This window comes from Sphaerodactylus townsendi, linkage group LG10 (assembly GCF_021028975.2).
Source record: "Sphaerodactylus townsendi isolate TG3544 linkage group LG10, MPM_Stown_v2.3, whole genome shotgun sequence".
Taxonomy (NCBI): domain Eukaryota; kingdom Metazoa; phylum Chordata; class Lepidosauria; order Squamata; family Sphaerodactylidae; genus Sphaerodactylus; species Sphaerodactylus townsendi.
Genome location: NC_059434.1, coordinates 45,012 through 60,010, shown reverse-complemented (window position 1 = coordinate 60,010; position 14,999 = coordinate 45,012). Strand labels below are relative to the sequence as shown.

The following is a 14,999-nucleotide window of genomic DNA, read 5'->3' as shown; positions in this document are numbered from 1 at the left end:
GAAACTCACAGAAGCTCACCGCTCCGTTGGTGCCGTCAGGTCCACTCAAACTAAGTCCTCAAGAACAGTTCAGCAAAGTCCACACAAAGTAAGTCCACAAGTTCAGCAAAACAAGGTCAGTACAGTTTACACAAAGTAAGTCCACAAGCAGAGTTGTTATCCGAAAGTCAGGTCTAACACACAGTTCAGAGCAGGGCAGCCGTCAACGTGAGCTGTTGTCATCTGCAAAGGCACGAAGCAGCAACCAGCCCTTTTTATCCATGTGGGAATAATGGCCAAGCTTCAGGGAGCTGAGTCTGTGAGCACTCACATTTTGTGAACAGCCAGTCTGGCTGATGGCCGTTGCTCTGTCAGGTCCTGCCACAGCTGTTGCCGAGGCTGCTCTAGTGGGGGAGGGGATCCAGGAGGGCTGCAAGCGGGGGGGGGGGGGGGGGGGGGGAAGGGAGCTCTGGGACTGTCCTGGGGGTGCTGGCTGAGCTGGCCCTGGTTCTGTAAGGCCGTCAGAAGCCGGTGTGGCCGCAGCTGGTTCCTCATCCTCCAAGGAGTCACTGCTGCCAGGTCTGGCTTCGAGGGTCTCACCTCCGTTGGAGTCAAAAGACCGGCATAACAGGCCATCATCCTCACTGTCGGATACAGCGGGGGAACAGACCCTGACACCCACCCACCTCACAGGGTATTTGTTGTGGGGGGAGGGAAATGAGTCTCCTACAGGAGAGAAAGGCGGGGTATAAATCCAAACTACTACTCCTACTCCTACTTTTCTTCTTCTTCGATGCTCTGGTGATATCAAGATGTCTGAATAAGCCAGTCTTCCCTACTGCCTTCTGAGTTAGTGGAGAAAACACTCAAGGAATACTGGTTCTGTAACAGACTTCCCTCTGTGATACACCTCTGAAGATGCCAGTCACAGATGCAGACGAAACGTTAGGAACAAGATCCACCAGACCACGGCCACACATTTCAAGCCTACTTGAGATACTAACCTGTGGTCTGTATTCCAGTGCTGTAGTTTACTCCCCTCACTGTGACCATCAGAAGGGCATGAGACCGTGAGCTGTGCTCATTTAGGTAGGTGCATTCAGTAGCTCGGTTGATGTGTCCAAATTCAAAGACCTGGGAGAAAACCAGAGAGTTTCATTCACCCCCTTGCCAAATGGAGCCAACTGATTTGAGTGGCGAGTAAAATGTTTTAGATCGACATTTTTGACATTTCTTGTTTTAGTGATACTTTTTGGTCATTTTATGTATAATAGGGTATCACCCCCCTTAGTTTACATTCAGATTCATTTAATTGGCCAACTGTTAGCAGATCATTTCCCTTGCAACCAGGCTCTCCTGGCACTGAACCATCAATGAAGGTTTTTACAACCTGTAATAAAATGAAAACAACACCAACAACAGCCCTCCAAGGAACAGGGGCAAGCAATTTGTGTGTAATTGTCCAGGAGCGGGGAACACCCCCTCCCCAGACTTGCAGGAGGAGACCACCCCCACCCTGAGCTTGCCGGAGGGGAACACCCTCTCCCTGGACTCGCAGGGGAGGACCACCCCCACCCCGGGCTTGCTGGAGGGGACCACCCACTCCCTGGGATTGCTGCCCTCCACAGACTTGCCAGCCAAGACCCGCTGAGTCAGGTCTGTCCCGGCACAGGGAAGGTGGTGGGAAGCCAGTCCTCTCCTTCCCCCAGGCGGGAGGGGGACACGGAGGTTCCCAATGGCCACAGAGGCCAGGCTCAGCCAGCCGGCTGGAGCCAGATGCAGTGGGAGGACAGCGGGCCCAAGATGGCTGTGCGAGATGCCTCGCACGAGGTGAGCCAGGCACCGCCAGAGGCACCACACAAGGCTGTGCCCTGGCTGGGGCGAGGCTGCTTTGACGGGTGAAGCTTGAGACTGAGAGCTCCCTAATCAGACAAGCTGTGGCTTCAAAGGCTGACAGTTAGTCCACCCCCCTGAGAACGGGGGTGAGGCCGGGGATTCCAACACCCAAGCAGGGGTAGGAGGGTTGGTACCAGGGGCCCCATTGGGCATCCTGCAGGGGGAGTGGGACAGTAATAAAAATCTAAGAACAAAGTTGCACTTTCCTGTGATGGCTGTTCATCGAGTGGTCATCTGCGCAGGCCCACATGGGTGTGTGCGTGTATATGCCTGCTGTGGAGGAGACTAGTCAGCTTCTTCAAAGAACTCTCCAGAAACTGTCCTGAGTGCTCTATCCCCCTCTCCCTTCCATCATGCAGTACAGGAGGGAGGGAGGAGCTGTGGACTAACATTCACTTTCAGTGATTATACTGAACAACTGTAGAACAGTCCACAGCAGAGTAGGAGGGAAAGTACTTGTGTCTGCACAGATGACCACTCAATGAACAACAGTTACAGGTAGGTTGTAACGAACAAACTGTTTCCAGGGCAAAGTAACTACAAACAGTTCTTTATTCACTGGCTTAGACAGATTTGAAGACAAGACAGGAGAACTCTGGGCTCCCAGAGTTCAATCAGTAGTATAAAACCAGACCAGTGCCCCACCCGTTCAAAGATACCATAAATAAAGAGAGTTCACACAGAAAGAATCACACTTGAAGATAGCACAGAGACAGGAATATCTCGCCTCAGCACGAACTCCGGGCAAACCACCAAAAGAAGAGTCGGGTGGGAACCAAGGTCAGTTACACACAGCACTTGACATAAGTGAAATGAAGTTATTTCTTTTTGTGGCCTTCTATGAAGACTCACATGGTAGAGTAGCAAGCTAAACCTATCACAGGAGGTGGGGTGCAGGTTTTAATGCAAAAAATATTCTGACCATGAACGGTCAGAGTATGAAACAAAGATTGTAACACCACTTGTAACAGATTGTAGCAGATTCTCTTGCTGAATCCACATTCAATGCATAGTGCTTGGCAAAAGTCAAGGAAGAAGTCCATGTCACCACCTTGCAGATCTCCCAGATGTCAACGCGAGCAAGGAAGGCAGTCGATGTATCCTGGGCTCTAGCGGAGGGCACCCTAACCCTCATGAGGCATTCCTACCCACTCAAGCATAAGCCTTCAACATGGCTTTTGATACCGCAACGGGGCAGTGTCTGAGTTGAAATTCCCTTCCCTTATGTGAACTTGAAACTGTTCATAAAAGGGGATGAGAAATTTATATGAAATCGTTGTCGTGATGCAATGGCCTGGTTCTTTCTATATAAAATAGTAGAGCCCTTTGAAGATCTAGCGAATTCATAGCTCACTTTGCCTATGTAGAAGGATCTGGGAAGAACACAGGATTTAGGAAGAATGTCCTGGGAAAGGTGGAAGGGTGAGACTACTTGAGGCAGGTGGCCCAGACTCAGATGCAAGACCACCTTATTTGGGTGGAATTTGAAAAACACAGGGTCATCTAGCACAGTTCTTAGGTCGCTTATCCTCCTGGCCACCATGAACGCTACCTTACAGGACAACATAGCAGTAGCTTAAATGGCTTCTTAATGAGCTTGAATAGAGCCAGCGACAAAACTCTATTGTGGCACTGGAGCCTTAACTTGGGGGGAGGGGGGGATTATTGAGACTTTCAGGAACCTGGTACAAAACAGGTATGAGAACAGAGTTGAGGAGTCCATTCCTCAGGAACAATGTGGAGGATTATGTGAGGGGGTGCCCCATTTGTGCCATGGCCAACAGAGCTTTGAACCCCAAGTCCCTGGTGAAACCCCTGTGCCTTGGTTAGTGATCTCAATGGATTTTATTATTGACCTATCCCCCAGTCAAGAGAACATAAATATTTGGATGGTAGTAGACACCTTCTCCACACAAGCTCATTTTGTGAAGACTTCGAGGGTCTCCTCTGGAGATCTGAGAGGTGAGCCCAGCATTGTAGAGAGCCCATCAAACTTCTAGAAAAAAGCCAGGATGCTCTAGACCAGTGGATCTCAACCTGTGGGTCACGACCCCTTTGGGGGTCGAACGACCCTTTCACAGGGGTCGCCTAAGACTCTCTGCATCAGTGTTCTCCACCTGTTAAATGGATAAATGTTAAGGTTGGGGGTCACCACAACATGAGGAACTGTATTAAAGGGTCGCGGCATTAGGAAGGTTGAGAACCACTGCTCTAGACTCCTAGAGTTAGGTGAGTTGAACTGGGACCTCTAGATAACAGTGGTGATGCACTGAATTGTAAATGCCTGTGGTGGGCTGATTTCCAAAATTCTGGACAGCCACCACTGGTGGCGTGTAAGGGTCTGTTACTCCAGTCATCAACAAGACTCAGGAAGATTTCAAGAGCTTTATTGGAACTGTATCATCCCAGGCTCAGATAGCAGAAACTGAGGGGTTTCACTCTCTGACCCCTGGTATATACCTTTACAGTTTAGTTTAACCCCTAGCCTCCCCACAACCTCACAATCCCATAATATCAGCATGTGAAAGACAATGGGAACTGTGGGAACAACAGTATTATTTGAGCAGACAATTCACTCCTTCAGGAAGGCAGATAAGAGTGAATAGCTAAGCAACAACAACAACAACAACCTTTATTAGGCATTTAAAATAGGCTCTAGAGCGTTACCAGACATTTATGAAGTACAAATCAAGAGTACATTCAAAACGCAGACAGAAAGACTGGGACAGATCTGGGAAAGACTGGGAAAGATCTCGGACAGCCAAGAATAATGTGAGCAAGAGTCTCCACTTGGTTTTTACAGTGTGGACAAACCTGATCCTGGAGAGGGATGGATAAGTAACGACCCTTTGTAATGGCCGAGGGGAAAGTATTGGATCTGGCCCTTGTGATAATCCATCTCTGATGGGGTTCAGTTAATAATTCAAGATATTTGGCGATGTGCCCCTGATCCAGTATTATTCTGACAGAGAGGGGTGAGCATGATTTATTTGCTTGCCCCAACAGGATATAGTATTCCTGTTCTAAAAGTCGGCTCTTTAAGGTTTGGAAAATCTCACTGGGTGACAGCATACAGAGATCTTCAAGTAATAAACCTATTGAGTAAATTTTTCATTTGAGAAGTTGATACCATTCAGGGGCAAATAGGTCTGGGGCACAGTATATGTTAAACTACGCACATCAGAGTTAAAACATAATTTGATCCAATACTTGAATGTATTCAGGAATGGCTAAGCACTCAGGCAAGTTACTTTGCAAGCAGGGGGAGGCCTCTGTAGCCTTGAGCAATGATAATGGGTGAGCCATCTGCAGCTGGGGTATGAACGTGAAAACTGCCAGGCCTGGAATGGCGCAGGCCTAACATGTAGTGGTCCCCCTGCCTCTCTACCAGGTTAAATGTTTTCTTTGCCTCTTTCCCCCAATTGGGAGGGAAGAAGCTCTCCCAGTTGAGGACAATGGATATCCCGATTTCCTCCCTACCAGCACAGAGGTCAAAGAAGAGGTCTTGGCTGGGGCATCTGATGTGAGAGACTGCTCATATAAAGTCACTTTCAGGCAAGATGCCCTCACTGTCAGGTTCTTGGAGTCAATAACTAGCACATGGATGGTATATGCCCCTCGCCTAAGCAGAGGAGGCACTTCACATGTCTGTCATTCTTCTCCATCTTGCCCTCACACTTGGAGCATTTCTTTTGAAGAGCCCTTTTAGATTCCATAAGAATGCAGCAATAAAAATATCTCAAAAAACTACCAGCAAAGCTGACAGTATCCTGTTATTGCAGCGGTGAAAAGAAAACTGAGGAAGTGCTCCCTTCTCCCTCCTGCACCCCGTGACTGTTCAGGCAGGAGTCTTCCTGCCTAGCAGAGGGAAGGGAGAGACAGAGCACTCAGGAGAGCTTCTGGAGATTTCTTCAAAGAAGCTGACTGTTCTCCTTCGTGGCAGGCCTGCACATGAGCAGACTACAGAAGGCCACAAAGAGTAATCCAAGTTTCTCAGTACTTGCAAAGTCAGCTGTCAATACAATTACATATACTATTCAATCAAATAGACACACATGGAACTCTTAATTTATTCTTTCTTCTTAGTAACATTAAGTTCACTAACAGAAACCAGTCCAGGCTAAAGACATCCTACCTCATCTGTAAGGCCCCATACCAGAATCCAAATGGCGGGCCTTTCTTTGTGTTGGGCCTGTGCCATACTTGGCCTGGCAGCTTGCATGTACACAGCCTGGGTGCAGATGGCCCAACTATTAGCATTGCCCCAACTATTAGCATTGCCCAAGGCCACGGGGCCTCTTTCATTCGCTTGCAATGAAACTAGCAATAGTGCTTAATAGCTACTCTTATCTGCCTTCCTGAAGGAGTAGCCCGCCTGTCTCAAAAACAATGTCTCTTTCTCACTGTCCTTTCTCATGCTGATATTGTGGGAATGCGAGGGAGGGGGGATTCTGTGATGAGTCAAACTGTAACTTGCAGGTATATACTGAGGCCAGAAAGCCAAACCCCAGTTTCGGCTATCTGGCCATTGGGCTGACACGGTTCTGAATAAAGCTCTTGAGTCTTATTACTGACTGGAGTACAAGACCCTTACATCTCTTTCTAACCTTATTAATATCTTCCAAGCACTGCACAGGGAATTCAGTCATGCCTGGCACATAGAGCTGTCCACTGCCATCTGGGCACAGTTTGATGTCCAGCTTCTCCTGTGGTGTCCTTCTGAGTAAGTCTCTGAAAGAGAGAGGCAGGCAGGGCAATTAATGATCTCCAGGGAAGCCAACAAAACTTTGGTCTACAAACAGGAAGCTTTACCAAAATGTTTCTATGTATATCCTAGTCAGAGAGAGATGCAAGAAACTCAAACTTAATATTTTAAAGACCAATATTTTGTTTCCTTGCAGTGGGGTCAAATAAAACAAACCAACAGAAACATCAGATCCCTTGCAGTTGGAGGGAAGTATTTTCATCCTTCTTTTCTGGCAAACTAGGAACGCTCAGCTTCTGAGGCACTAAATAACATTCAAGAGGCTGAGCAACAGACAGAGAATAACTAACTGGAAGGACAAAATAAGAAAGGAGGCGGAATTGTGTTGCTGAAATCCAAGTTAGTGTACACTACAGGAACCAAATAGCAGATTAACGGATTCACTGAGGTAGATGCTGTCATGCATAAGCTTGCACCACAATACATTTATTTGTGCTTAAGATATCACAACACTCTGAGTTACTTTATTTGGTTGCGGATGCAGCTATCCACAGATGGAATCAAACTGGTATATAAGGGTGTCAAATTTGGAGTCAAGTTTGCATATAAGGGTGGTGCCATGACTTGGTGGTATATCACCAGCTAGTCATGAAGAAGGTCCCTGGCATTGCCCACTACAAGCATCACGGGGTAGGTGTCGTGGAAGCACTCTGAAAGCTTGCAGGCCTTCGTGCAGACCTGGCAGACCGTGATGGACCAATGGTCTGATTCAGCATAAGACAAAGGCTTGTGTTCACAGGTAAACATCAACCACTGTGACCAGTAGTGGAATTCAAATAATTTAACAACTGGCTCCGGTGGTGGGATTTAAACAATTTAACAATTGTTTGTTTACAAGCACCATTTTAACAACTGGTTCTGCCGAAGTGGTGCAAACCTGCGGAATCCCACCACTGATTGTGACCAACTATTGTGAGTACTTCAGCCAGTGCTATGGTTCAGTTTTGAGACTGGTTTGAAACCTACAGCTCGTTTCCAGAACTTCTAAATTGGTTATATGAGAATGCAATCAGAGGACAGTTACTTGCATTTCTTGGATCAGAGGTAGATGCTACAAATTACTAAGTTTTCATAGCTCTGTTAAAGATTTGAACTATTTTCCAAGTAAAAACAGAAGCTGAGAAGCATTGGCAATGGAGCTGAAATGAAAGCATCAGAGCACACCAGAGACGTAGCTGGGCCAGACTGCGCCCGGTGTGCAGTGTGTTTTTTTCCACCCCTCCATGGCCCCCCACGGCTCCACACACACACACCCGCAGCGCCCCCCGCGGCACTCCCCCGCCCCCCTTCCCAAACTTACCTTAGTTCCTTTTCTTTTTCTAGTACTTTTCAGGCTGAAAAAAGTGGCCTCTTCACAGTTCAGGCTAAAAACTGTCTGAGGAACTATACTTCCCAGAAGACAGGGACGTAGGTATAGATGTTTTATGGGGGGGGGGGGTTCGGGGGTGTGGCCACACCCCCATCCGCCCCTAGGGCATGGCCACGCCTCCCCAAGCCCCTGGCCTAGTGCTTATAAAAGCAGCTTTCTGAGGTCGAGGATGGCAGACTCCCCTGCCCTGCCCCTCCCCGCTGGGCAGAGGCATAGAGGGAAAATGGAGCCTGGTGCAAAATCTGAGTTTTGCGCCCCCCCCCCCCCCGGGCAGCCGCTGTGATGCTGGAATCCACCCCCAAACAGCATCACTCTCAATGGTGTTTAAACTAGAGAGCCCAAATTCTCCTTTTAAATCCACCTTAAAGCGAGAATCTGGGGTCCCTAGTTAAACAACATTGAAAGTGATGCTGTTTTGGGGTGGATTATCCCCCACCCTGAAACAGCATCACTTTCAATGTAGCGTAGTGGTTAAGAGCAGGTACTTTCTAATCTGGAGGAACCGGGTTTGATTCCCAACTCTGTCACTTGAGCTGTGGAGGCTTATCTGGGGAATTCAGATTAGCCTGTGCACTCCCACACACGCCAGCTGGGTGACCTTGGGCTAGTCACAACTTTTCGGAGCTCTCTCAGTCCCACCCACCTCACAGGGTGTTTGTTGTGAGGGAGCAAGGGCAAGGAGATTGTAAGCCCCTTTGAGTCTCCTACAGGAGAGAAAGGGGGGATATAAATCCAAACTCTTCTTCTTCTAAACAGAGGACTTCAGATTCTCCCTTTAAATCCATGCCGAAGGGGGTGGATTTAAAAGGAGAATCTGGGGAAATTTGGGGGGTGCCTGTTGTCAGGGGTGCAATTGTTAAGCTAGAAGCACCAAACTTTCAGTGTATCTTTAGGGGTCTCTCCTAATGATACCACCCAGGTTTGGTGAAGTTTGGTTCAGGGGGTCCAAAGCTATGGACCCTCAAAGGTGTAGCCCCCATCTCCTATTAGCTCCCATTGGAAACAAGGGGGATGGGGCACCCCCTTTGGGAGTCCATAGCTTTGGACTCCCTGGACCAAACTTCACAAACCCTGGGTGGTATCAATAAGAGATTCTTCTGATAGTACATGCCAGGTTTGGTGAAGTTTGGTTCAGGATGTCCAAAGTTATGGACCCTCAAAAATGTAGCCCCCATCTTCTATTAGCTCCCATTGGAAACAATGGAGAATGGGGGCACCCCCTTTGGGAGTCCATAACTTTGGACCCTCTGAACCAAACCTCACCAAACCCGGGCAGTATCATCAGGAGATTCCCCCGAACAATCCCTGAAGGTTTCGTGCTGCTAGCCCAAACAATGCACCTCCTGCAGGCCAAAAACCGAAAAAGCACTAAAATGTTTTAAAATGTTTTAAAAACCCACAAATGGAGGGGTGGAGCTTTGGAAATGAATGGGGGTGGTTCAAACCCGAGAAACCCACCCCCCTTACCTACGTCCATGCCAGGAGACCTTGTGAGCCCCAAAGTCTCCTGGGAACTGTAGTTCCTCAAGCAGTTTTTAGTCTGAACTGTAAATAGGCTGCTTTTTTCAACCTGAAAAAGTACTAGAAAAAGAAAAGGAACTAAGGTAAATGTGGGAAGGGGGTAGGCGGGGGCTGTGCAGGGGAGGCGCGGGGGTGCCAAGAAAAGGGGGAGGGGACAGGGGGTGATTTTCCGCCTCAGGCGTGTGCCCGGTGCGCAACATGTATCCTGCCCCCTTGCTGTTCCGCCACTGGAGCACACTGAAGAAAACTAAAGGGGCTTGGCTGCTGAAAACAGACAAGAAGTTGGCCTGCAAAAGGCAGATGTAGAAGCAGAAAAAAATCAACAACCAGCTGTGGAGGCATCTCTAGATTAGGATCTGAAGAAGAAGAAGAAGAAGAAGAAGAAGAAGAAGAAGAAGAAGAAGAAGAAGAAGAAGAAGAAGAAGAAGAAGAAGAAGAAGAAGAAGAAGAAGAAGAAGAAGAAGAAGAAGAAGAAGAAGAGAGAAGAAAGAAGAAGAAGAAGAAGAAGAAGAAGTAGAGGAGGAGGAGGAGGAGGAGTTTGGATTTATATCCCCCCTTTCTCTCCTGCAGGAGACTCAAAGGGGCTTACAATCTCCTTGCCCTTCCCCCCTCACAACAAACCCCCTGTGAGGTGGGTGGGGCTGAGAGAGCTCAGAAGAACTGTGACTAGTCCAAGTTCACCCAGCTGGCATGTGTGGGAGTGCACAGGCTAATCTGAATTCCCCAGATAAGCCTCCACAGCTCAAGTGGAAGAGTTGGGAATCAAACCCGGTTCCCCCAGATTAGAATGCACCTCCTGTTAACCACTACGCCACTGCTGCTCCTATAAGGTTATAAACGAAAGGATGGCAGCAGTGAAGTGGAAATATTTTTGCACATGATGGCAGAAGTAAAGACCACTGGAGAAGAGACTACTTTCTGTCCTCCTCACAGTGTGGGCTACCACTCAGACCATAATGAAGAGCTCAATGCTTAATTGCCAAACCAGCTGTCATCTTATAGTGAAATCAAAGGGAAAAAAGCATAGACCCTGGAGCTTCCAGGAAGATGAACTATCTATTTGCATAATTTAAGAATAGCTGCTATTTTTAAAAAAAGGCTGTCCCATCATCATCAAACTGGATAGACTCAACAGTCCATTGGAGTAATTCCATTCATTACCTGAGAACTTCATTGTATATCTCTGCCACACTGACAGTGATCTTATAGTCCCAGGCTGAAGCTTTTGCTTGCACTTCTGAGAATAGAAGCTGTAGAGCTCGCTGATTGATTCCAGGGTTCTCAGGAGTTCCCTAGTGAGGGGGATGACAAATAGAGCATAAAGATGAATCTATGCCGTAAGACAATAGGCTCATAGGATGCGATGGTGATTGGTGATAAGAGGGAATTTCAGACCCATAGTGGATTCATTGGCACTCAGCTATCAACAGCCATCCTGGACCAGACAAAAGATCAGCCAACTTTCTGCTCCTGGCAGTAGCCAGCAAGACCCCTTGAAGGTGGTTGTAAGCAGGGCAGGAAGGCCCCTGTAGTCCACTATTGTCCATACCTAGGGCCTGATGAAGAATCTAAAGCTTCTTCCACATCCTTATCAATATACAGCAGAAGAGAGTGGTCCCTAATTCTTTAAAAGGCCATTTAAAAAACGGTGATGGCTAATTCCATAATAGAGTATTTCTTAATGTGTGTCTCCTCCCCACCCACAACCAATCACCTTATACCCAGTATGAGGAACCTGGGCCCAGGCCAACAGGTCTGGCCTTACACAGCCAGCAATTAGCAGAAACAATCATTTTGTAACTTTCTAGAATTTCTGGTTGCTTGCCACACAGCCATAACAGGCCAAAAGATAAAAATGAAAGCGCCAAGATTTGTAAGGAAGTTGTGTCCTAAACTGAGGTAAGCCATCCTGAGCCCGTCTAACCAAGAAGGGCAACCTATAAGCCCAATCTATATATATAAAAATCTATCAGTGTATTTTTCTGCTGACAGGTAATCTCCCAAACTACTGGACCGATTGCTTTGAAATTTTCACATAACGTCGCATTCGTGTGCGGCCAGGTTTCCATACTGTTTCCACACCTCCTGCTGTGTACATGTCACAACTGTGCCAGTTATTGTGCACATGCCACACCTATGACAGTTGGAACCACAGTTCCGTTCCGCAACAGCGCCATCTGCTGGCCGTCAAAGCAACGCCCTCTGATACAAGGGAAACAACCATGCCTTCCTTGAAAACCACTGCCATCTGGAGTGAAAAAGATGGGGCCCGCCATCTGGACATGGCCCACCCACCCTAGCGGAGGAAGGGGAAGGTGAGGGAGGGTCCGGGGGTTTGCTGGACCAAACGCTCTGAAATTTGAACACAACGTAGCTCATGATTCCTAGTGTGTTTTAAGCTAGGTAATTCACCAGCAAGGGAAGGGAGTGAAAGAGACAGGGTCTGCCACCTGGACATGGCCCGCCCACCCTAGCAGAGGAAGGGGAACATTTGGGAGGGATGGGGCGGGGTGCCATGCAAGGGAACGGGAGAGAGGGAGGGGAGTGAGGGGCCCCTTGCCCCTCCCCTCCCTTGCAAGCATTGTGCAATGACACGTGTTCGCTTCCCCTTTTCTTTCTTTTCCACTTCACCAGACTGAGCCACAGCAACGCGTGGCCGGGCCCGCTAGTACATTTTTAAAAAGTGAACCCTGAGAGAGTTTTGCTCATATGCAGGAGCTCTTTGTGCAAATGGATTGCCTCTGTGTGAGGGATCCAGATTTAGCAAACAGAATCACAGAGTGGCTCAAATAAAAAATCCTCCTTTTAAGCTGTAAAATGTTAAGATGGCCTGCTTGATTCCACTGAAGTCGACAGGATACTGAATGCAGTTCAAGCAACCACTTGTCCTCTTGATCCGTGTCCCTCCTGATTGGTGAAAGCCAGCAAGGATGTGCTACGGGCCCCCTGTTGAAAATCATTAATCTCTCCCCTGAGCAAGGAGTGTTTTCAGGGCAGCTGAAAGAGGCAGTGGAGTCTCCTTCTTTGGAGGTTTTTAAACTGAGGCTGGATGAACACATGCTGGGAGTGCTTTGATTGTGTGTTCCTGCATTGCAGGGAGTTGGACTTGATGGCTCTTGGGGTCTCTTCCAACTCTATGATTCTATGATCTTGGAAGAACAATCTGATCTGGCCAATTACCACCCAGTTTCGAATCTTTCGTTTCTGGGAAAGGTAATTGAGAGAGCAGTTGTGGAGCAGCTCCAGTCCTTCCTGGATGAAGCTAAAGTGTTAGATCCCTTCCAATCTAGCTTCCATGCTGGTCATGGGATGGAGACCGTGTTGGTCACCATTGTGGATGAGCTTCGCCTCCAGCTAGATTGGGGCAGGTCAGCACTGCTGGTGTTGTTAGATCTCACCACAGCATTCGATGTGGTGGACTATGATTTGCTGGTCCACCCCCTCGCTGATGAGTTCAAGGGACAGCCTTGAGCTGGATGAACTCGTACCTTCAGGTCCGTGGACTGCAGATAGGGTTGAAGGGGGTGTCTCTGGGCAGCGCCACATTATATGTGGGGTGCCGCAGGGGGCCATTCTTTCCCTGAGGCTGTTTAACATCTACATGCAGCCCTTGGCCCAGTTGGTGTGGAGCTTTGGGCTGAGATGTCATCAATTTGCAGATGAGACCCAGCTCATTTGCACAATGGAGGGCCAGCCGGCCTCCCTCTCTGAGGCTCTCCAGCATTGTTTAGAAGCTGCAGCTGGCTGATTGAGAACGAGCAGGCTGAAACTCAATCCATCAAAGACAGGGATTCTGTGGTTTGGCTGAGGGGATGGGCTGCCAATTTCCAGCTGCCAATCTTGAATGGTGAGGCTCTACTCTGGTCTACCTTTGAAGTTGATCCAGAAGTTGAAATTTGTACAGCATGCAGTCGCTCGGCCCCTAGCTGGAGCTTCTAGCCATGGCCATATAATACCTGTTTTGAAAAACCTACATTGGCTGCCTGTCCAGTACCAGATCATCTTCAAAGTCTAGGTGTTAACCTTTAAAGCCATTAGTGGTCTTGGACCTGCATATCTGCGAGACCACCTCTCCCCATATTGCCCTCAAAGACCCCTTCGTTCTGTGGAGGGGAACTTCTTGGTGGTCCTGGGCCCCAGGGATGTTTGGCTGGCATTGACACAGGCCAGGGCTTTCACGGCCCTGGTCCCGGCCTGGTAGAATGCTCTCCCTAGTGACATCCGAGCCCTGCTGAGTCTGTCTCAGTTCCACAGGGCCTGTAAAACAGAGTTGTTCTGCCAGGCCTTTTCTGCTGGGCCAGCCAAGGCATCCCTTTCTTTAAAAGATCATTTCTGGTCCTCGTCTGGATATGGCACGTGCATCCATTTTTATGTTCCCATGCTAGGTTTCTTTTTTTACGCCATCTGTTTATAATCTGTTTTTAAGCTTATGCTATTTATAATGTTTTAAATGTCTATTTTCATACTACTGATTGTATTGATTGTTTTGTATGCTTTTATTGTGAGCCATCTTGAGTCCTGTGGGAGATTGGCAGGATACAAATGTAATGAATGAATAAATAAACGAAAGATTTTGTTATCTCCAGCTGGGCTTTCTATGAGAGGCTTTTGCTAGAAGTCATCCCAAGATATACTACAGATCTCCTGACCAGGGTAAGAAGGTGGACCCTCTTTGAGAGCCTGACAGAGTATCCAGGCAACATGACCTTGTAGCTGCTATGTGTTACTTCAATTGCCCTGATAGACAATATCTGTTAAGTGTCCAATCACACAGCCTCCTGATATGTGTGGCTGACAACTTCTGTTTTCAAATGGTGGAGGAAGCTTTGAGAGGTTCTGTCATTCTCAACCTAATATTAACCAATAGGCAAGAGTAGGTAGATGGGGAGAAGATGGTAGGGATCCCAGAGGAAATGACCATGTCTTCCTAGAATTTCTTTTGCTGTGGGGGATCAAGGAATTCACAGTCAAATGTGTAAACCAAACTAAAGTAAATTTTAGTAGGGCAGACTTTAATGAACTCAAAGGCATGATGAGAGTCATTCCAAGGGAAAGGAGCAAGTGAAAGGTGGGTCTTTCAAGTTCATCACTATCCAACAAGATAGAAACTTGGTAAGGGATCCAAGAAGCCACTGTCGATGAACAATGACACATGGACAGAGAGAGGTTGTTGAATGGCACCTGGCTACAATGGATATTTATAAATCCCCTAGGGCCAGACAGTATGCACCTGAGAGTGCTCAAATAACTTTTTAGAGCTTGCAGAGCTCTTGTTCATCTTCAAGACCTCTTGGAGGACAGGAGATGTGCCACAAGAGGACAAATGTTATCTCAATCTTCAAGAAAGGAATGATAGCTGACCCAGGAAACTACAGGCCTGCCTGTTTCACCTCCGTATCAGGGAAGATATTGGGGCAGATCTTAAAAGGGTCAATCTGCGAGCATCAGAAGAACAACTTGGTGACCTGG

The 14,999-nt window shown here is 47.8% G+C and overlaps 1 protein-coding gene across 1 annotated transcript in view; it reads right to left on the bottom strand.

Moving 5' to 3' along the window:
- KIFC3 (kinesin family member C3) overlaps positions 1 to 14,999 on the bottom strand; it is a 71,699-nt gene that overhangs the window by 16,627 nt on the left and 40,073 nt on the right. The window contains exons 12-14 of the mRNA XM_048509215.1: positions 10,692 to 10,822; positions 6,483 to 6,606; positions 984 to 1,113 (exon numbers count right to left, since the gene is read on the bottom strand). Coding sequence (XP_048365172.1) covers positions 984 to 1,113; positions 6,483 to 6,606; positions 10,692 to 10,822 — 385 coding nt within the window. The remainder of the gene's footprint in view (positions 1 to 983; positions 1,114 to 6,482; positions 6,607 to 10,691; positions 10,823 to 14,999) is intronic.